Source organism: Dermochelys coriacea, chromosome 1 (genome assembly GCF_009764565.3).
Source record: "Dermochelys coriacea isolate rDerCor1 chromosome 1, rDerCor1.pri.v4, whole genome shotgun sequence".
Lineage (NCBI taxonomy): Eukaryota > Metazoa > Chordata > Testudines > Dermochelyidae > Dermochelys > Dermochelys coriacea.
Genome location: NC_050068.2, coordinates 339,832,116 through 339,855,872, shown reverse-complemented (window position 1 = coordinate 339,855,872; position 23,757 = coordinate 339,832,116). Strand labels below are relative to the sequence as shown.

The following is a 23,757-nucleotide window of genomic DNA, read 5'->3' as shown; positions in this document are numbered from 1 at the left end:
GTAGCAGCCATGTTAGTCTGTATTCGCAAAAAGAAAAGGAGTACTTGTGGCACCTTAGAGACTAACAAATTTATTAGAGCATAAGCTTTCAAGAGCTACAGCTCACTTCATCGGATGCATTTGGTAGAAAAAACAGAGAGGAGATTGATATACACACACAGAGAACATGAAACAATGGGTTTATCATACACACTGTAAGGAGAGTGATCACTTAAGATAAGCCATCACCAGCAGCAGGGGGGGAAGGAGGAAAACCTTTCATGGTGACAAGCAAGGTAGGCTATTTCCAGCAGTTAACAAGAATATCTGAGGAACAGTGGGGGGTGGGGTGGAGGGGGAGAAATAACATGGGGAAATAGTTTTACTTTGTGTAATGACTCATCCATTCCCAGTCTCTATTCAAGCCTAAATTAATTGTATCCAGCTTGCAAATTAATTCCAATTCAGCAGTCTCTCGTTGGAGTCTGTTTTTGAAGCTTTTTTGTTGAAGGATAGCCACTCTTAGGTCTGTAATAGATATTCTTGTTAACTGCTGGAAATAGCCTACCTTGCTTGTCACCATGAAAGGTTTTCCTCCTTCCCCCCCTGCTGCTGGTGATGGCTTGTCTTAAGTGATCACTCTCCTTACAGTTTTCAGAGTAGCAGCCGTGTTAGTCTGTATTCGCAAAAAGAAAAGGAGTACTTGTGGCACCTTAGAGACTAACAAATTTATTAGAGCATAAGCTTTCGTGAGCTACAGATGAAGTGAGCTGTAGCTCACGAAAGCTTATGCTCTAATAAATTTGTTAGTCTCTAAGGTGCCACAAGTACTCCTTTTCTTTCTCCTTACAGTGTGTATGATAAACCCATTGTTTCATGTTCTCTGTGTGTGTATATCAATCTCCCCTCTGTTTTTTCCACCAAATGCATCCGATGAAGTGAGCTGTAGCTCACAAAAGCTTATGCTCTAATAAATTTGTTAGTCTCTAAGGTGCCACAACTACTCCTTTTCTTTTTAGATTCAGTGTCTCTCTTCGGAGTACTGCAAAGGATATACATCCTGTTTTCAGCATCAGCTATCAGGTGGAAGATCCTCATGGACAAGGATACAAATCTGACTGTGAAGCCACTAAGTGAGACACACTGGGAGAGCCTCATTGACAACATAAGGCCAGTGAGGTACTAAGTGACTGAGGTGGATGACGCTCTGATGGAACTGGCACAGTCGAGTAAAGCCGAAACCAGAATCTTACACAAGGCGAAAAGCCTGGCAAACTAGATCACTGACTTCAAATTTCTGGTCTCAATTGTAGTTTGGCACAATATCCTGTTTCAAGTAAATGTTGTAAGCAAGGCATTACAAACTCAGTCGATGGACATTGAGACTGCTACTACTTTGATGAGAAGCTGCCTTGATTTCGTTGTGGGTTACGAAGAAAATGGATTTGAAGATGCCATTATTGGTACCAAAGAAATGGTGGAAAACTTAGGAGTGGAGGCTATCTTCAAGTAAACTTGTATTCATCAGAAGAAGAGACAGTTTGGTTACAAGAGCACAGATGACGTGATGGGCAGCTCGGAAGACAAATCTGAGATGATGTTTTTTTGCTTGCTCATTGACATTGTTTGAGTGTCCACTGAAGAAAGGTTTGGACAAATGAAGCACCACAAAAAGATGGGGGTTTTTTTGAATGACTGTAGTAAGCTGCCAGTGTATAGGAAAATGCTTGAACAATTCTACGGACCGTCACCAGATGCTGATACATGGGGAATGTTCTTAAGTCAATGATAAAAGACCTCTATGTCGACTGGACAACATCTGTCACAGTTTGCAACACGAGAAGCACTCTCCACTCCAAGTTCTCAAATTCATTCATGAAGCAGAACTGAAAGATACTTTTCCAAATGTGTCGATAACTTTGAGGATTCTGCTCACACTGCTGGGCTCAACTGGTCACAGGTGAGAACGGTGAGTGCAGCTTTTTGAAGCTCAGGCTCATTAAAACAAAATCTTCAATCAACCATGGCCGATGAGGCTGACATTGCTTGCTATTTTATCGCTTGAAAATGCCATTGGCCAGTCTTTGGATCTCTCTGACACTGTACTTCAGCTTGTGAAGGCAAAGGTGAGAAAAGCGACCTTTTGAATAAAAGGACTAAGGTTAATTTTCTAACGGTGTCACCCATTGTAACACTATTTAATACTGGTCCACCCAGTGTTGGTGCACAATTCAATTTCTTTATGTTAGTACATTTCAGTTATTCTTAAAATTAAAAAGTTTCTATAAGCTTAGAGAAAATAAATGTCTTTTAGTTTGCTTATATATGGCATGAATAAGAAGAGATTTACAGATTGTAGCATGCAAATTTATCGTCTTATGTGACAGGGATAAATCATAAATGCAAATTGTGCATCAAAGTCGTGAAATGGGCTACAAATACAATAAAAAATAAGGTATTCAAAAGTTTAACAAATGAAGGGGAGTCACCAAAGATGCTCCTCATCTGGGGTGCCATTTGACCTAGGGCCAGCCCTGTCCACTGTATCCACTCTGGAGATCGTTTTCAACTCTGCTGCACAGCAGCCAGGTACACAGGAAGCAGACTTACTCCTCCTGAAGCCCCTGGAACTTTTGAATTCCTATTTCCAGTTTGATCAGCATGGACAGCTTGGCAGCCCAGCTGACCACGGCGATTCAATGCCCTAAACGTTCTCCAGCCTGGAGTACACAGGAGGTGGTGGGACCTTATTCGTTTGTGGGTAGAAGAGTCTGTGCAGGCAGAGCTCCAATTCAGCTGTAGAAATGTTGACATCTACGAAAACATCGTGTGGGGTATGGTAAAGAAGCGATGCACCAGGGACATATGTAAGTGCCGCATGAAAATCAAAGAACTTCAGCAGGCATACCAGAAGACAAGGGAGGTGAACAGTCGTGCTGGTTCTGCGCCACAGACATGCCGTTCTACAATGAGCTACATGTGATTCTCTCTGGCGACTCCACCACTACCACCAAATGTAGCGTGGATTCCTCCCACATTGAGTCCCAGTCTGAGTCCTGGGCCACCTCAGGCAACAATGAGGAAGACATTGTGGATGAGGAAGAGAATGGGAGACAGGAGAGTGGGAGATCCATTTTCCCAGAGAGCCAGGAGCTATTTTTAACGCCAGAGCAGTCCACCTAGTCGCAGGACAGCATCGTGGCCGAGCATGATGGGAAGGTACCTCTGATGGGTATGCAATTCCAATCAAACTGTAGGGGTTACAAGCTCTTACATCTTATGTTTCATCTGAAGAAAAAGTGAGGTATGGTGGGGATCTGTTTTCCCGTGTCTGCTCCAGCTACACAGCCAGTGATCCCCCGGAAAAGACTGTTTATATGCACAGGGATGGCCTGGGAATCCTTCATGGAGATACTCTGCAATCCTTTGCAGAAGGTTTCTGGAGAGGCTACCTTACTTCTTCCACCATAGTAGGACGCTTTCCCATGCCACTCCAGTATTAATTCTGCTGGTATCATTGTGGTACACAGCATAGCAACATAAGGACCAGGTCTGTACCCTGAGGCTTGCAACATCTGTTCCCTTGCTGCCTCTGTCACCCTGAGGAGACTGATATCATAGGGTCACCTAGGAAAAACAGGGGAAGTTTTCATTACAAGAGCTTGTATGCAACCTATAGAGCATGTGATTCCCCACCCATGGTGATTTCCAGGTCCCTCAACCATAGTTTTCCTAATATGCCTGTGGTCTGGGTGGCTGGGATCAGCGTTGAACTCACAGTCTGCAAGCCTAGGGCGATGGCTACAGTGTTGGGGGGAGCGGGGTGGGGTGGGTTTCCTGTGTTCTCTCATGGCTGCAACTTGATCACTGACTTCAAATTTCTGGTCTCAATTGTAGTTTGGCACAATATCCTGTTTCAAGTAAATGTTGTAAGCAAGGCATTACAAACTCAGTCGATGGAGCTGGAGCTGCCGTGGACAAAGACCACAGGTTGGGAGGCTTAACACTGGTCCCAGGCCTCCAAGCACCGACCATGGTGCTAAGTGAAAGGGGCATTGTCCCCCTGCTCATCTGTGCTCCCAACATGGGTTGCCCATAAATTGCAGCACAAGGCCCATTGGCCATGCTGTTGGCCCATACTCACCATGGTTGGAACAGCAAACTGGTTCGTTGAATAGCTAGGGATACTAATTATATTCTGGCTTGCACTTCAGCGTAATAAGGGAAATGATTTTAAAATATCTACTTTGTACTAGACCCAGTGTATGCACTGACAATGGTTACCTTGTACTTTGCATGCCTTACAATGGAAAGCTTGGCCTTCAGCACAGCCTCCACACTGACAGAGAGAGGCTTTTGCAAATTAGAAGATGGAAAAAAAAAAAAGAGAACGTATGATGACATGTTCAATGAGATAATGAATGTCTCTGGGACAGCTGACACTGAGTTAAGAGCATGAGAATTTCATTGTCTGAAGACAGGGAGAGGGAGAGCAGGAGAGCACCTCAGGAGCATGAGCATGCCACGCAAGGATGAGATGCTGCGGATTACAACGGACCAATCACACATGTTGAGGCATCTGGTTGAGCTTCAAGAAAAATAGCTTGAGGCTAGACTCTCTCTGCAGAACAGCCTGCAAGCATTGCCCTGTTCCCAATCCCCTCCCCCATACGTTCCAGAATGTGGGGTGTGGGCGGGGAAGAAGTTGCAGTATTCCTGCCACTCAATACCGGGGACAGTACTAAGAACAAAAGGCAGCCTTTCGAAGATGTTTGATGGGCAAGACTTTTTACACAGTACAAGCTGACTTCGTTTCTCCCTTCCCAATTTTATCACACCTTTTTCCCCAAGGTTAAATTATTTTTCTGGTCTTTCAGTTTCTTTATGTTTGTGAGGTAAAAGTCGAGAATGAAATACTCTATTTATTCCAAGTTTGGGGGGGAAGGGGAGGTACAGGGAAACATGCAATGGAGGGGATTGGTATGGAAAGGCACAACACAGATAAGCAACGCACATTACTGTGGCTCATTACTGAAACAGGTTTTCAAAGCCTTCTGGAGAGACAGAGCTCCTTGCTGGGCTCTTCTTATTGCCCTGGTAGTTGGCTGCTCAAAACTACCTGCCAGCCTATCCACCTCCATGCCGCACTCATGTGGAAACTTCTCTCCCTTTGCTTCACAAATATTATGGAGCACAGAGCATGTAGCGATAACAATGGAGATACTGCTTTCACTGAGGTCTACCCAGTAAGTAATCTGCGCCAGCTACCCTGTACATGTCCAAAGGCACATGCCACCACCATTCTGTCCTTGCTCAGCGTATCGTTGAACCGCTCCTAACTGCTGTCCAGGTGGCTGGTGTACGGCTTCAGGAGCTATGGGAGCAAGGGGTAGGTTGGGTCTCTCAGGATCACTATTGGCATATCTACGTCATCAATAGCTGTTTTGCGATCCAGAAAGAAAGTCCTGATTGCAGCTTTCTGAATAGACCTGCACTCCTAAAGTTGTGCACATCATGCACCTTTCCTGACCATCCCACATTGATATTGGTGAAATGCCCAATAATCCACAGTGCTTGCAACACCATTGAAAAGTATACCTTATGATTTATGTTCTTTGGCGAGGTGGTCTGGTGCCAAGATAGGGACATGAGTGCCATCTATCACGCCACTGCAGTTAAGGAATTCCATTGCAGCAAAACCATCCACTATGTCCTGCACATTTCTCAGAGTCACTACCCTTTTTAGCAGAAGTCGATTAATGGCTTGTAAACTTGGATCACAACTCCTCCCAGGGTGGATTTACCAACTCCGAATTGATTCTCCACTGTTCGGTAAAGCAGTCTGTTGTTGCAAGTTTCCACAGAGTGATCGCTACTCGCTTCTCCACTGTCAGAGCAGGTCTCATTTTAGTGTTGCTGCATTTCAGGGCTGAGAGAAGCTCCTCACAAAGTTCCTGGAAAGTGGCCTTCCGCATTCAAAAGTTCTGCAGCCACTGCTTATCCCATAACTACGTAACAATGTGATCCCACCAGTCAGTGCTCGTTTCCTGAGAACAGAACCGGCGCTCCACCACGTTCAGCTGCTGCGCAACTGCCAGCAACAATCGGGAATTGTTTTGTTCTATGGCTTGCAGCAGGGCTGCTTGAAGGACATCAAAATGTTTCGCATGGTGTCTCCTATCTCAGCTCTGGAAATACCACAGGATAAGGCAAGAGGTGTTTGCAATGCTCACAAGAGTGCACAACTGAGTGGAGTCCATGCTTCTCGAAAACAGGCGTGAAAAAGTATGAGGAGTTTGCCATTGATATCAGGGTAGGGGAGGGAGGAAATCATGGGAGATCAAAGCCATGTTCCCATTCCACCCTGCAACCATGTTTTGGTCCCATGAGGCATGGCAAGCTCTTCCCAAAAGACCCTGTGGCTAGCTGCACTGTGGGATAGCTACCCACGGTGCACTGCTCTGTGCATTCATGCAAGTGCTGCTAGTGAGGACACACTCCACTGAGACAATGAGCATGGTGTGAACATGCCTGACCGACAATTATTGCTGCAGACACATGCCGATTTAAATTAAGTTGACTTAACTTTGTAGTGTAGGCAGTGAGTCAGAGTTAGCTGATTGTTGTTTCTTTGGAAAGTGTCAGAGTGTATTTTAAAAGTTTATGGAGATCAAGTTTAAAACCAAACTACATTTTTTTTGGACGGAGGTCGGGGAAGAGGGGCTTTAGACACTTTGTCTCTAAGAGCCCAAGGAAGGGAGAAGGAACACAAGGGAAACCTAAAACTTCCAATCCAAAAGTGCTACCAAAATGAAGCTGGTGAGATTATTCGACTATAGGACTGGAACACAAGACATGAGCTTTTTTTTTTTTTTAAGTTAATAAAGGGAAGTTTCTATTCTCGTAATGCTCCCCTCTATCCACCATCAAATTAATCAGTGTGTGAAAAAAGGAGGAAGCCGATCAATGAAGTGCACACCAGGCAGGGCAGTCTGTGTGTACAAATGTGTTTTCTATATGCATGGAGAAAAACACACCACCTGCTTATGTCTTCACTGCAGAGTTAACTGAAGTTACCCACATTCCAGATTCAGAGTGGCCACACTGAATTAACACTCAAGCTGCACAGAGCAATTTAATTTACAGTCAATTACAGGTGATTGTATTATGATGAGATGATCTAACCTGAGCTGTACCCTATACCCTGAGAGGACAGCCAAATCAAGTTAAAGGTATCACCACATTCGACTTTAAAATGTGTGTGTGGGGCAGGACTTGGTTTTGGAGAGACACTCGAGTTAACTCTGCAATGAAGACAAGCCCATATGAGGTAGGCAAAAACAAGATAATTGAAAACCAAACTATGTTTATTCTCTGCCAGCACAAATTGCAGATACATGTTGAAACTTGCCTCAGGAAGGGGTTCTAAATTGTCTTATCTAGTGTTGGTTACAGTGAGAAAAAAACTCCTTCCACCTCACAGGAGCATGGCTGCTTCCATGAAACAAAGTTTTACCATGCTCTTTTTATTTGTTAATTAATTATAAAAGCCATTTGCACTTTTTTTGGCAAGAGACGGAAGGAGTCTGAAATTCTATGTAAAAAGGAGGTTTTTTTTTTTTTGTTTTTTTTTTTTTTTTAAATGAACCTACTGAAACAAACTGCAGGTTTGTTCTCTGGATAATTTTGTCACCAGCCTCTGGAGTTTCAAGAGCTTCAATTTCTATTCAACAAGATGCATTGGAACAGCTCTGACTTATTGTGACTGATCACTGGTGTGTCTAATCCAGGACCCTTGCCTTTGACTGGGAGAGGTTTGGTTGCTTCAGAAAAGATCAAACCCATCCCATAATTCACCTGGCCAATTGTGGATCTTCATGATGAAAAGGAAGGAAGGAAGAAATTTCCCCTGTGGTTTATGAAGTTCAATTTGCTCTGTACCTTTTTCCTCCATTTTACAAAACTGTAAATGTTACTCGCACTTAAATTTAGATAATCAGTTTTTAAATTAAGATGAACTACTTGCTTCAACCTCTTCCTGCAGCACTGAATAATCATAATTCATACTGCACTGGAAACAGACAGCATTTTACAAAATTAAGACTTATTTACTTTCCTGCCTCAAAAAATGTAAGGATGACACTGTACTATATAAAAATATTTTTACCCCAATTTTTGTGCCCTCTTGTTCTCCTATTAGAGAAGATTAACAGTAGCTCCCATTTGGTTTTAATTAAAATGTTTTCTGTAATTCAGCACTTGCCAGATTAGCTTATCCCAGATTTTAGAAGCTTTTTGTCATATGAAAGCCCACCACATCATATCACTAACCATTTTTTGCTACCCTTCTTGGGATCATCTCCATTGTACTCTTTTGAGGTGAAAGAACTCATAATATTTTGTTTTTCTCCTGTGACATCAAGATCAGAAACTCTGTCTTATTCTAATGTTTAAGAATATGTCAATTAGCCTCTAACCCATCTAGATTTTAGACCCTGAAATGATAATTGGGAATAGCTCTTTTCATTCCAACATTGCTTTTCAGTACGTGTCCACCATGCTGCAAATCAAATGAGTTTACAGTGGTAACTTTGTCCCTCCGTTTTCCTTCCATTTATGACAATACAAAATTGAGGGTTTCAAGCTTACAGAATTAAAAGAATCACAATTACATTAGAATTCTTAAAGAAGTTTTAAACTTCCTTCCTGCCCACTTTCTGTGCGAAAATAAAAAACTATGCCTTTTCTTCTGAAGCCAATGGTACAAGCTTTGATTATAATGTAAACAATTAAATCAGGATTCCTTGGCACTCTCCCAACTCTCCCCTATACTATGGTCATTGGACAACCAACACATAAAACTAACCTGCCAAGTATTTTAATAGTTGGTAGAATAACATTACTTTAAATGGAAACAACTTCATTTCAGTGCATAGATCATTAACTTTGTGTTATGCTGAAACTTACTTAGAAACAGAATTAACATCTTTAAGGAAAGGTTGACTTACCTCCCACCAGTTTTAAAGATTAGATCTGCATTAGGTGCTCCCTTCGGATGCTGGTAACGTGGCCGCCGTTCACGATTAGTATTTGCTGGAGCTGGACGCTGTGCCAGAGACTGTAACATCTCTGTAATTTCATACAAAAAGGTTAAACGGTTTTTGCCTCTTTTTACACAGACTAAATAGTATAGTAACACATTTCTGAAATGTGTATAAACCAATTATTAAAAACGCTTTGATTCATACTTTTATATATTTGTGGGCAAAACTTTCCTCAGGGCAGCCAACTCATGTCCATAACAAATTCTTTTTAAAACACTTGAAATTGCATAGGCAGTTTTGATATTTCCAAGCTATGCTATGTGTACACTCTGGTTTTTGCTGTATGTTCAGATAGGAGCAGTTGCCAGCAGTGTTTTTCATCTTTCGTACTCTGTAAGAAAGCTCTGACCTTTTCTTTCCGATACTGGAACCCACCTTGGTCATTCACTTATGTCACTTGATATTGGACCACTGCAGTGCTATAAGGGGATACCCCTAAAAACTATCCAGAAGTAACAGCAAGTGCAAAAGGCAGCTGCCACTTAAGCACTTAAAAATCATTCAGCAAAACTTTCTTTGTACAAGGAGAGAGAAATAATTAACATGACTAGAGTAGACTTCTGGACAACTAAAGTAAATGGCTATTTAATTTGATAACCTGTGTCTTTATTAGCATACCATGGTGAGTCTACCTTCATAGACCATGAGTTAGTGGTACATGAACATGTTTAATTGAAAATACTTCTGACAGTCTACCTGTGCAAGGATATGCATTGCTCAGCAAACATGAACAGATGGAATAAAAAAGGGGAAAAGTGGACTGATCTGTTAATTACATTACTCTTGAAAATCTGCTCTGTCTGGTTCTCTAATCTCTGGTAATCTCATTCAAGACATGCCCAGCATGTGCTAGAAACTACTTTGTAGTGTACTGGTAGAGTTTTGCACTGATTATAGTAATGAAAACTAAAATCAATTAATGAGATTTTCATCATGTTTACAAAAGAGGGAAGTTCAGAGAATGCAACGGATGCTCCACCTTGCCCATTTACTGTGAAATTATTATTTTAAATGTTTTATCAAAGACACGATGAATATGGGAAACACCCAATACTGGGGGGGACTTGGTAGCTACTGGTTATTAAACCACAGTATCCATAAAAGAACATAAGAATGGCCATACTGTGCCAAACCAATGGTCTATCTAGCCTAGTATCCTCTCTTCCAACAGCAGCCAGTGTCAGATGCTTCAGAGGGAATAAACAGAATAGGGCAATTATTGAGTGATCCATGTCACTTGTCCAGTCTCAGCTTCTGGGAGTGAGACGTTTGGGACACCCAGAGCATGGTGGTGCATCCCTGACCATCTTGGCTAATAGCCATTGATGTACCTATAGTCCATAAATCATCTAATTCTTTTTAAAACCCAGTTATACTTTTGGCCTTCACAACATTCCCAGGCAAAAAGTTCCACAGGTTGACTTTGGATTGTGTGAAGAAGTTCTTCCTTATGTTTGTTTTAAACCTGCTGCCTATTAATTTCATTGTGTGACCCCCTGGTTCCTGTATTATGTGAAGGGATAAATCACACTTCCTTGTTCACTTTCTCTGCACTTTTCATCTTACAGACCTCTATCATAGCTGCCCTTAATCATCTCTTTTTGAAGCTGAACAGTTCCAGTCTTTTTAATCTCTCTTTGCATGGAAGCTGTTCCATAACCCTAATAATTTTTTAAAAAGAAAAGTAGTACTTGTGGCACCTTAGAGAATAACAAATTTATTTGAGCATAAGCTTTCATGAGCTACAGCTCACTTTTTGTTGCCCTTCTCTATACTTTTCCCAATTCTAATATAACTTTTTTTGAGATGGAGTAACCAGAACTATATGCAGTATTCAAGGTGTGGGTGTACCATGGATTTATACAGTGGCATTATGATATCTTCTGTCTTTTCATCTATCCCTTTCCTAATGGTTTACAACATTCTGTGACTGCTGCTGCACACTGAGCACATGTTTTCAGAGAACCATCCAACTATCTCTATCTTGAATAAAAACAAATAATTTGGACCCCATCATTTTGTATGTATAGTTGGGATAATATTTTCCAACAGGCATTACTTTGCCATTAACACTGCATTTCATCTGACATTTTGTTTTCCAGTTACCAAGTTAGCAAGATCCCTTTGTAACTTTTCAGAGTCAGCTTTGAATTTATCTATTTTGAATAATTTTGTATTGTCTTCAAATTTCACCACCTCACTGTTCACCTCCTTTTCCAGATCATTTGTGAATATGTTGAACAGAACAGGTCCCAGTCCAGATCTTTGTGGGAACCCACTATTTATCTCTCTCCATTCTGAAAACTGACCATTTACTCCTACCCTTTGTTTCCTATCTTTTAACTAGTTACTGATCCATGAGGACCTTGCCTCTTATCCCGTGACTGCCTACTTTCCTTAAGAGCCTTTGGTGAGAGATCTTGTCAAAGGCTTTCTGAAAGTATAAGAACACTGTATGACCTAGATCATCCTTGTCCACACACTTGCTGACATTCTCTAAGAATTCTAATAGATTGGGGAGGCATGATTTCCATTTACAAAAGCCATGTAGACTCTTCCCCAATATATTGTGTTCATCTATCTGTATGTCTGATAATTCTGTTCTTTGCTATAGTTTCAATCAATTTGCCTGGTACTGAAGTTATGTTTACTGGACTCTAATTGCCAGGATTACCTCAGGATCCTCTTTAAAAAAAGTCAGCATTACATTAGTTATCCTCCAGTCATCTGACACAGAGGCTGCTTTAAGCGATGGGTTACATACCACAGCTAGTAGTTCTGCAGTTTCATATTTGAGTTCCTTCAGAACTCTTGGGTGAATACCATCTGGTCCTGGTGACTTATTACTGTTTATCAATTTATTCCAAAACCTCCTCTATTGACAACTGAATCTGAGACAGTTCCTCAGATCTGTCACTTAAAAAGGATGGCTCAGGTGTGGGAATCTCCCTCATGTCATTTGCAGTGAAGACAGATGCAAAGAATTCATTTAGTGTCTCCACAATGACCTTGTTCCCCCACATTCCATATCCCTCAGATACAAAGCATAGTTCTGGCTATCAGGATGGACACATTATGGAAGTAAACAGCTGGGGAATAACAGGAATTGAGGAGAGGGGATGAAAGGCAGGCAGGCAGTAACTAGAAATATTGCGTATGCACCTCTCAAGCCCAGGTATTAAGAGGGTGCAGGTTTTGTGGAGTACAACCAGCACTGAGATAATGAAGGCAGACTGGGTACTGGGCAAGAGTAGGTGGGGAATAAAGACAAATTTTAATGGGTTCACCACATGGCATCAGCTATTTTGAGTGTTAGTCTACCTTGTTTTTCAGATGAGAATTATCTGAACACAAACAGAAAGACTAATCTATATTAGAGAATCACCAATTCTAAATTACTACTTTGACTTTTTAAAAACTAAATGGATTTTTTTTGTTAAAATTACAGTAGGCAGTTTAACAGGCTTCATTTGTTAATTTATTTAACAGACTTGGACTAGCAACTAGCCTATTCCTATTAGAAATAATGTACATATAGACTTTAGACAATCTTGAGATTTTGTTGGCAACATTTAAAAATTTCTCTCTCCTTACTGGTTCTAGTAATCCTTTAGAAGCTTGAAACTGAAATCTGAAATAACGCGATTGTTATTCTAGGGTTAACTCATGAAGAATAGTAAGCTAATGCATTAGTTTATAAAAATATGATAGAAAAGAGTGAATATTGACTTTGCAAACAGATTTAAACAGATCAAATTTTGGGCCTAAAAAACTGACTTGTCCTTTTATTTGTCTTTATTATGAACATAATCCTAGTATAAAGCAGTGGGAGAAAAATCAACTCAGAAAAGAAGAACCAGAGTTAATTTGCCATATTAACTTCCTATTGTAAATCTATTCTGCTTGCCTTTTTAAATATGCCAAATGGGAATATTCATGAGAAAATGAAAAAACTGGCACCAGTACCAGTTTCATTCATCCACCACAAAATTGAGGTCCTTTATTGTTTTACTGCATGAGAAGTGCAATTCTTAACAGCTCACAACAGAATCCTATCCTAAATGAATTACATTTATAAATATTGTCCATACAAATCAACAAACTGATCATGCCAAAACTATGTGCGTATTGACCTTAAAAAAAAACCAAACAAACAAACCAGGAACTCTACATAATGGGAAAAAAAACAGCATCACAATACAGAATTTGTTAAGAGTTGTAGTGTAAAATGTGACCACAGCACTCAAGCTGCCTAAATATGAAAAGCCTTTTTTCATTTTCAACCTGGGCTTTGCAACAAGGAGGTACCTGGCAAAAGGAAGTTTTAAACAGTTTGGGAGGTTTAAAATGGTTTGTTCAAAATCTGTATTCTATTTACAATTTCAGAGCTCCACAGCCATTATGCTACTGAAAAAATATGATACAGGGGCTCACTGAATTTGGTTATCATGTCACAGACTTCTGAAACATGTTTTGTATTTTGTGGTTTTTATTGGATTAATAGGGTTGTTTTGAATTTAAAAATTCGATTTTACAAACTACAGTTCATTATTATTTATCAAATACAGAAATGTGACTTACTGCTTTATTACTTACAGCTTATATTATATTTCAGTTTTGAAGCAGAAATCACCTCTATTAACAACAGAGGAAGAATTGTGGATGCATTAAATGGAAAAAAGTGATTTAAGGACTAAGAATATCATCCGCTTTATTAGGTTTGGCCCTGGTTATATATCAGAGTATGCCAAGGAAAATGGAATCTGACATAACATTGAATTCACTAGGATACGGCTATATCTGATTTGCTGATTGCTTCATGGGCCTCAATTTGTCTATTCAATATCACTTGAATTAAATATGAATTGATTTGTAAAAGATACATAATTAGTCTAAAATATTTATCCTGTCAATATATTCAAACATCCTCCTTTAGAATTCTGAAACGCAGGAGAAATTATGAAATTTCAACTTCAACAATGTCAGTATGAACCAATCACTGCTATTAGCCAGGCCAAGGCTGTCATTTTGATACATATACTGTAATATGTAAAAAGAAAAGGAGTACTTGTGGCACCTTAGAGACTAACAAATTTATTAGAGCATAAGCTTTCGTGAGCTACAGCTCACTGCATCCGATGAAGTGAGCTGTAGCTCACGAAAGCTTATGCTCTAATAAATTTGTTAGTCTCTAAGGTGCCACAAGTACTCTTTTTCTTTTTGCGAATACAGACTAACACGGCTGCTACTCTGACACCTGTAATATGTAATAACACACCTTCACTCAAGTGGTACACAATCCATTTCCCTTGCACCTGACTAGTTTTTGTTCCTACTCCATTGCAGGTGACAGCACAGACATCATTTGCTAGGCTACAGAGTATCAGATAAACTGCTTTTTTTGGTATGATTTCCCTAAACGTAACAATTTTATATCTCAAGGTGTATAAAAACAACTCAAAACTCAGTGCAATGTAATTACCCTCCCCCATAATGTTAACCTAACTGTATGTACTGGTTTCACATTCCACTAGGATTCCTAGGGGTTCTGACAACCAGCATTGTGCATGCTGAGGCATACAGCAGAATGGAGTTGGTTGCAGCAGGGACACGTCTTGGGACTGAATTTTTATAGATTAATTTCTCTAGGAATAAAACCTTATTATTTTGAAAGATAATTTCATACCCTGATAGTCTTCTTGTTCTTGCCGTTCATTAATATCCAGAGTGAGCTTTTTCATTCTCATTCTCTCCTCTTGCTCAGCTTGTTGTTGATTCCAATGGTTGGCAGCAAGTTGGGAAGACATTGGCACATTTAGGATCTTAAACTGAAAGAAAAAATAATCTCTTCAAGTACATATCATACTTTACAAAGAACAAAAAGAAGAGACTAATTACATGATAAGAAATGTCTTAAGCTGAATTTTATTATTTCTGAACAACCCTGAAAATACACATTATTGAACAGGTTTCTGGGGGGAAAAGTATGTTCCGTACTTTCATATACGTTCACACGCACACAAATGAAACACTAGAATTTACATGACTGCTAAATTTTAAAGTCCATTAGATACAAGTAGTATTCTCAATCTGAGAAACAGATATATTTAGTGTAATTCATTAAGTAAGCTTTCTCAGTAAGTTTATCCTTGTAAATAAAATTTTTGATACTATCTCCCACAGTATTCTTGCCAGCAGGTTAAAGTAATATGGATTGGATGAATGGACTATAACGTGGATAGAAAGCTGGCTAGATTGTCGGGCTCAATGGATAGTGATCAATGGCTCGATGTCTAGTTAGTCTATCAAGCGGAGTGCCCTAGGGGTTGGTCCTGGGGCCAGTTTTGTTCAACATCTTTATTAATGATCTGGATGATGGGATTAGTTGCACCCTCAGCAAGTTCGCAGATGACACTAAACTGGGGGGAAGAGGTAGATATGCTGGAGCGTAGGGATAGGGTCCCAGAGTGACCTAGTCAAATTGGAGGATTGGGCCAAAAGAAATCTGATTAGGTTCAACAAGGACAAGTGCAAAGTTCTGCACTTAGGACAGAAGAATCCCATGCACCGCTACAGGCTGGGGACCGACTGACTAAGCAGCACTTCTGCAGAAAAGGATGCGGGGATTACAGTGGACAAGAAGCTGGATATGAGTCAGCAGTGTGCCCTTGTTGCCAAGAAAGCCAACGGCATATTGGGCTGTATTAGTAGGATCACTGCCAGCAGGTCAAGGGAAGTGATTATTCCCTCTATTTGGCACTGGTGAGGCCACACCTGGAGTATTGTGTCCAGTTTTGGTCCCCCCACTACAGAAGGGATGTGGACAAATTGGAGAGAGTGCAGCAGAGGGCAACAGAAATGATTAGGGGGATAGGGCGCATGACGTATGAGGAAAGGCTGAGGGAACTGGGCTTATTTAGTTTGCAGAAGAGAAGAGTGAAGGGGAATTTGATAGCAGCCTTCAACTACCTGAAGGGGGTTCCAAAGAGGATGGAGCTAGGCTGTTAATTTAGTTGGTGTTGGTCCTGCTTTGAGCAGGGGATTGGACTAGATGACCTCCTGAGGTCTCTTCCAACCCTAATATTCTATGATTCTAAAACTTTTGCATTTTCTCTGGGTAGCTGACAAAAGGTAAAGTTTTGTCACTCACTATTGTATTAAATACATTATCCAATCTGTTAAATCAACATATGTACATCACAAGAGCAAAAATGTATTGAAAACATTTATTAAATCACAATTTGTATAGGAACCAAGGCACATTTGGACATTCTCCTGGTACAAACTGGACTGTTTAATGCTTTATTTCTCAGTAGAATATCAGTACTGTGAAAATACATAAAGTCAATACTATGAAAAGGTGGCACATGACTGGCTGATAAAGGTTTCCATTGTGTGGGTATCTGGTAAAATCATATAGATCTTGTGTTAAATTCAGATTCATCATTGTTGGCACAGGAAGGTAAAAGCTGCACCTCCCAGTGACATCAAGACTTTATGCCATTCAAAGGGATTAAACCACATGTTTCCACCACTAATAGTACTTGGTTGTTACACAGGAGAAGAGCAGTTTGTATATCCCACCAAGATTACACAGGAAATCATTCCAGCAGAGGGATTTACTAAATCAATGTGCAAGTAGCCTCATGGCTTACACTTTCCATTTTATGAACATTGCTTGCCCTGTATTGCCCCCTTGTTGGAGAGAAGATTACATCAACATATGCAGCTGCTCTCTCTTCCCCAATGAACTTTCTGCCACTCGGGACCTTGCATGCTGGTTTATGCCTGCAGAACCTGTGTAAATCAGAGGTGAACCTTGTCCCTTGTATCCAAGTTCCTCTCCCCCAAGGTATAATGGTTGTGATTTCCAAAGGCGCCTAAGGGAATCAGATGACATAACTCCCCTAAGATTCTTTCAAAATCCCAGTGTAGCGGGGTGGTTACCCTGCTCCGGCCATGAAGGGGTTAAAAGCAGCCCTGCAGAGGGCTGCAGCTGGGGAAAAGGGGTTAAAAGCAGCCAAGCTAGGCTGATTGGGGAAGCAGCCACAGCTGCGGCCAGCTTAATTAGGGTCCAGCTGGCCCTTGTAAGAGGAATGGAGGCCAGAAGCTGGGGAAGTCTCACCTCTAGCCTGGGAGTGGGAAGGGCTAGCTGCCTGGGAGCAAGGTACCTGAAGTGGAGCAGTGCTGGGGAAGAGCAAAGGCAGCTGGGGAGCTCCAGCCTGGTAAACCCCCAGGCTGCAGGCATTGGTAAAGGCCCAGAAAGGTACTAGGGCTGAAGAGGGGCAGCTTGGGAATAGGCAGAGGCAGCTGGTCCTACCCCCTTGCCTGCAATGAGTGGCCACTACAGACTGCAGTCTGCCCCAGTGAGCGGGGGCTAGATGATGACTGTAGGCAAGAGGGTTGGATGTTCCCCTGGGAGGGGAGACCCAGAGTGTGGGGATACTGCTGGGGCAGAACCCCAGGGTAAAGGGCACCAAGGTCTGGGAGGAACACGGGGCCAGCGGTAGGCAAGACACCAGCTTGCAGAAGATGTTCCATATGCTGGAAAAGAGCTAATTCCCAGACAGCTAGCAGGAGGCACTGCACCGGTGAGTCATCACCTCGCTACACCTAGCCACTATGCCCAGACGGAGAAAATATTATGGAAACTTTAAAAACCAAACAGAAATAATTTTTAAACTTTTTCATTCTAAGTGGAAACACTAGCCTTCAGAAAAGCCTGTCAATCCTAAAGTCAGAGCACACCTGGGAAAAAGTCACTTGTCCTGCTAAAAGAATCCCCATGTCCACCCTAACTAAAATGGATAACTGACCGTTAGAAAAACGTGTTAAGATAAGCAATTGCAATTGAATAGGAATTATTTTAAAGTCTTTTGCTTGCTTTTGCCAATCTGAAGTCTGTTTTCATGGGAATGGAAATGAATGGCAGCCAAGTTGCAAGATTTCTTATCACTTACATTTACAAAACTTGCAATACAAAAAGGTATAGTATCATTGCTTTGTACAGCGGAGAGGCACTGTGAAATCTCATAGTACCTATCACACAGCAACTCTGTTCTGGCTGCAGGTCAGTGTTGTGCGCGGGAAATCATTCTGTTGCCAATGAGTACTCAGGCTGCTACAACATTTGAAAAACAGTTAATTTATGGAGGAAATCTCAACCAACTGTTGGTTGCAACAGTTAAGACTGGCTATTACAGACCTGGGAAAGAACTGAAACATCTTTGTGTGACACTGTCAACTATAAACTCATTTAGATGGGAGAGGAAAAAAAAGGAAAAAGTGTTTTGAATAAAACAAGAAAACAGTATAGGGATTACCAAGAATTCTGGATGACAAGTTTGAATTTTAAGAGCCTCTTAAGTTAACAGATAAGAGAAAAGCAATCAAGGAAAACAGAAAACAGATGAAATCTCTATAGACACCCAGAGGAAAAATATAGACTTGAGCCATGTCAGCTTCATATGAACTAAACAGATTCACAGATATCAGTAATGAGTACTACCCAGATAGTTAACTAGTCAACCTATTGGCAGTGTCTAAGGCTACAAATCACTTACTAACGCAAGGGCCTCGTGGTGGCACAGTCTTAATACACAGGAAATCTGGGTTTTACTTCTTGCCCCATTCTCTGAGTTAAATCAGGCTAGCAGGGTTCTGTGAGGCAGGATGCTCAGGATAAATGGGAAGGGAATATGAAATTTAGATGGTGAAATGAAGCAAGAAGGGTTCTGGAAGGCTGTAAAGTGGTGATGAACAACTGTCGAGACAAGTTAAACTCAGAGGTAGGCAGGCACATTGACCAACCAGAGCCCTGATCCATCAAAAACTTCAAGGCCCTTCAGACAGATAGCTCCTTCTAGGTCCCATATCTCCCCCCAAAAGACTAACGTATCCTCCCTGCCCAGGAGGGTGCATATTAGTCTTTTGGGGGAGATATGCTGCATATTGCTACTCTTCTGCTCTTATGGTACACTAATGGCTGATGCGTCAGTAACGGCAAAGTCTTTCTGGATGCTGGGATCTGGGCCCAGCATTTGGAGATGTTGTGCATCCTAATAATCCAGTATTATTCCCACTAATGGAAGGAGGATAGAAATGTACTATCACCATCAAGGAGCGCTTTGTTATATAGAAAAAATGAAATTCCAGTTACCAAGACTAGTCTCTTTTGTAGCTCAGATAAGATAAACAGAGTTCAAACCAGAGCTACCTAACTACAGAGATTAGGCTCACATGGTGATGAGATGGTGGGACATTACTACTACAGTTTACTTCAAATAATCTTAAATAAAACTGAAGGAAAAACCATACAATTTTTTTAGCAAATTGTTGTCCTCATTAATCACATGTAATTGTACAACGCCCCAGATGGTTTCCCTCAATAGGAACACAATGGGTGAACAGTTTCTATGCTACAGTTGGACTCTATACTTACTCTGTAATGGCTAATGCTGATTGTTAAGTTTGGTAGTTGGGAACCTAATTTACTGGAAAGCCACATTTGTCTGTGGCAGGGCTGATCAACTGCATTAATCTACTAAAAAAACCTATTTTAAAATAATATGTATATAATATACATTACTTGTGTCAAAAGGCATAAAATACATACAGCAATATTTTGATAGCAGTCTTGATATCTATTAAAGACTTCCCTCACTTCAAAAATCAGTGTATAGTCTACTCATACAGGTTTAAAATTCACTTAGTACTGTATGAAGGAACAATTATTTTCTTTTCCACTCCACCTCTTCTCTTCTTATTTTTCTTTTAAAACTGACTACTAGGGTATGTTTTTTCTGAACACAAATTTGTAGACAAAGTAGTCTTTCATTTACTCAATGACCAAAGTATTCTATAAAGCAACACATTTTACATTTCTAGAACCACCAAAAAGAGTTTTGCCAGGAAGAGCCTACTCCCAAAGCAAATATTGAGGATGGTGGTAGGGAAGATTCAGAACAAGATCAGCTTTCTTTTTCAAACCACAAAATGCCAGCACCATTTTCCTCTCATACATACTATGATGCTCCCAAAAAACGTAATATTTTACAAAATTCCCAGCTAAATTATCCTGAAACAGTTGAAAAGAGGTCATAATGAAGAGTTTCCCAAGATCTCTGGTTGGTTCATTAATGACTACAGTTAAAGCTTTGGAAAAAAAAAAAAATCTACAAATTTAAACTTAATACTCAACTCCCAAGAAAAAAGAATTCAAGAAAATGCTTTTTACATGAATGCCAAGGAAATAAAAAAAAGTAAACTATTACTACTAAACCCAGATACGTACATGCACACACAAGTAACTCTTATTCTTTACTAAAAGTAATTCAAAATGTAAAGCACAAGTCAACTCATTGACATGAAAACAGAATTCTCAAGTTTGGAATTAGACTTGTGATCACAGAAGTTGGTATATAAAACCTTTTACCAGTTAACAGATAAGATTTTATTTATCAGTTTTCAATAGCACAAATACTATGATGTATATATTTGGGAGTTAAATGTTTGATTAAATAAAACAGATACCATGATAAGCTTCTGCATGAATGTACACTCAAAAAAGTAAAGTTAATATACAAGTATCTGCTTCCCTCCCCCCCCACTAGCACTATAAAAATATATTACTACCATTCCAAGCAACATAACTAGTTCAAGAAAAGAGGTCCCAAAATACTGTAAAGGGGAATAAAAGGGAAGTGGTATAAAGTAATTTTTTTAATCTACACACAAAATTGTGGCCTCTCTCACCTCTCAGAAAAGATGCAACAGATGCTAAAAGTGATGTCTCATACAAATAATAACTCAACTTCTACAAAAACTCCTATACATTAGTCAGATCATGGCCTTAAGGAACACTGTGTATTTTATTATATGTTTTCCTTTTATTGTGCATCTTCACTTAATAAATCATAAGATTCAGTAATTTGCAACGTGTCTCCAAGTCTATGCAAGTTAAAGTGTTTCTACAGTATTTGCCTGAACCATTTTTCTGTCCCCTAAATAACTTGGACTCAATTGTTTCAATTAAAATATTTTTCTCTAAGACCATATTTCCCAAACCACAAAAACCTCAATCTGTGCAGAATGTGTAACAGAATGCCAAACTGCATCATATTGTTCAGTCAGTAGGTGGTGCTGTGTGTAAAATACCTTATTTAAGCTAAACTCTGCCATATCTAGCAGAGCATTAAAGGATCTTATGATAAAACGCATCTAGTGCGTATAAACAAGCTGTGTAGCCAGTCCATCTCTGATACAGGAGTACAGAACATGGTATCAGGAGTAAATTAAGAAAAGAATCAGAAGGAGAACATCAACAAAGGTTGAAGGATCTCATTTCATTCTTCAAAGCCCCAGAGAATTTCAGCTTTGACAAATCTTCAGAATGGACAGACTGGAAGCAGTATTTTACAAAATTTTAAATTGCAAACAAACTCCACAAAGAAACTGGAGATATACCTATATCTTCTCTAATTTATGCTAGGGGAAGCAAGCAGAGCATATTTTTAAATCCTTTGACTTTCCAAAAGACAGTCACAAAGATGACTATGAAAGGGTTCTGGCTATGTTTGATGGATACTTTCTATCCCAAAGAAATATGGTTTATGATAGAGCATGTTTTCATCAAAGAATTAAAAAAACAGGAAAAAAAGGTGAATGTTTTAGAAGAGTTCTGGACACATTGGCTGAAAAATGTGATTTTGGGAATGCAGCATCAGAGACAATCTGGTTATCGGGTCAACAGATAAAAAACCTTTCACAACAGCTAAAGTTGGAGAGATTTAACCCTAGCCACAGATATACAGATACAAAGCAGTCACAATTAGTCAAACTGAACAAAAAGGCAGGAGCAATTTGAAAAACCTGAAGCTAGCTTAGAAGCTGACAGACTCTTGAGTGTTAAAAGACATTATTATAAAACTCCTGAGGCAAGGAGAGTGAGAACTAACAGGAGGGACAAATTCAAGCCTACATGCACAAGATGTGGAAATAATCATATCCCAAGAGATGATGCATGTCCAGCCAGAGGCACATGTTGTAATATTACATTAACGAAATATGGATTTTGCAGCTCTCTGCCACACCAAAGGATTCAGGGAGTTGACTCATATTACAGACAACTAAGACTCATTGTTTCTATCGTTTGTGATGACAGAGCCTGGCTGGAAAACAAAATTGAATATTCATGGCATGACTGACTTTAAAATTGACACGGGAACGAAAAGTCACAGTCATCTCAGAAGGGACTGAAACTGTCTATACTGGAACTTCGTTGGCAAAACTTTTGTTGTTCAGAGGTATTAAAAACCACACCCCTGAATGACAAAAGTTTTACCGACAAAAAGCGCTGGTGTGAACATCCTGTCAACAAAGCTGCTGCCACTTGTTGGAGGAGGAAGTTTTTTTGTCAGCAGGAGAGCTCTCTCCTGCCAACTAACAACAGCTACATTGAGCACCTTTAAGCAGCATGGCCATAGTAGCACAGCTGTGTCACTAAAAGGTGCATAGTGTAGACAAAGCCTTATAATTGCCATCAATCCCTCCCAGAGCTGAAATCACCTAACAGAGCTCTGACTAGCCCTGGAGGTATTCTGAACTAAATGGGCCTGTTTACCACTGAAAACTTACAAAGACAAAAGCTATACATTCCGAATACATGTGATCAAAGACTAACAACTTTCTCAGCTGCAGTGTGGCAGTCAGGATGGAAAAAGATGGAAGAACTCGATGGAGGATTTGATATTGGACTTTTGAAAGGAGATTTGGTACAAATCAACTTAAGAAAATGCTGAATCATAGAAGGTACAAAAACCCCTATCAGAGGGACCATTGAATAGATAACCTGCAGATTTAAGAGTAGCAGCCGTGTTAGTCTGTATTCGCAAAAAGAAAAGGAGTACTTGTGGCACCTTAGAGACTAACAAATTTATTAGAGCATAAGCTTTCGTGAGCTACAGCTCACTTCATCGGATGCATTCAGCGGATATCATTACCTGGTCATCATGGACTACGTTTCCAGGTATACAGAAATAATGTACTTGAAAGACATAACATGTCACAGTGTTATCAAGAAACCAAAGTGCACTTTTGCTCACTTCGGTATTCCAGAACAACTAGTGACAGATAACAGACCACAGTTCAAAGCATCAGAATTAAAGTCATTCCAAATGAAATATGATTTTTGGTCATATTACTAGCAGCCCACATTATTCACAAGAGAATGGATCGGCTGAGAAAGCTGTACAGACAGCCAAGAAAAATCATATAGCAGGAAGATCTGTTCCTTTCTCTTCTGCATTATAGATCAACACCAAAAGCAGCTATTGGATATAGTTAAGCATAACTTCTGATGGGAAGACAACCCAGAAAAGACAGTTACCTTTTTCTGTAACTGGTGTTCTTCGAGATGTGTTGCTCCTGTCCATTCAGCTTAGGGTTTGTGTGCGCTTGCCACGTGCACCGGTGCCAGAAGTTTTTTCCCTCAGCAGTATCCACAGGGGACTGGCTCCGGTGCCCCCTGCAGTGGTGTGCATATGCTGCGGTATATAGGGCACCGCTGCTTCTCACCTCCTCAGTTCCTTCTTGCCAGAAACTTTGACAGCGGGGAAGGAGGGTGGGTTGTGGAATGGACATGAGCAACACATCTCAAACACCAATTACGGAAAAA

General features: G+C 40.4%; 1 protein-coding gene across 17 annotated transcripts in view; it reads right to left on the bottom strand.

The window, feature by feature from the left end:
- The window catches only part of UPF2 (UPF2 regulator of nonsense mediated mRNA decay), a 192,021-nt gene that overhangs the window by 75,966 nt on the left and 92,298 nt on the right, over positions 1-23,757 (bottom strand). For 14 of the 17 annotated variants that reach the window (XM_043498511.1, XM_038398473.2, XM_043498546.1 and 11 more), the window contains 2 exons: positions 14,770-14,911; positions 8,988-9,108 (listed from right to left, as the gene is read on the bottom strand). In XM_043498511.1, the coding sequence (XP_043354446.1) occupies positions 8,988-9,108; positions 14,770-14,911 (263 nt within the window). Of the gene's footprint in view, positions 1-3,582; positions 3,607-8,983; positions 9,109-12,522; positions 14,124-14,340; positions 14,912-23,757 lie in introns of those variants that run through there. The other 3 variants (XM_043498541.1, XM_043498571.1, XR_006275976.1) reach the window with 3 other exon arrangements.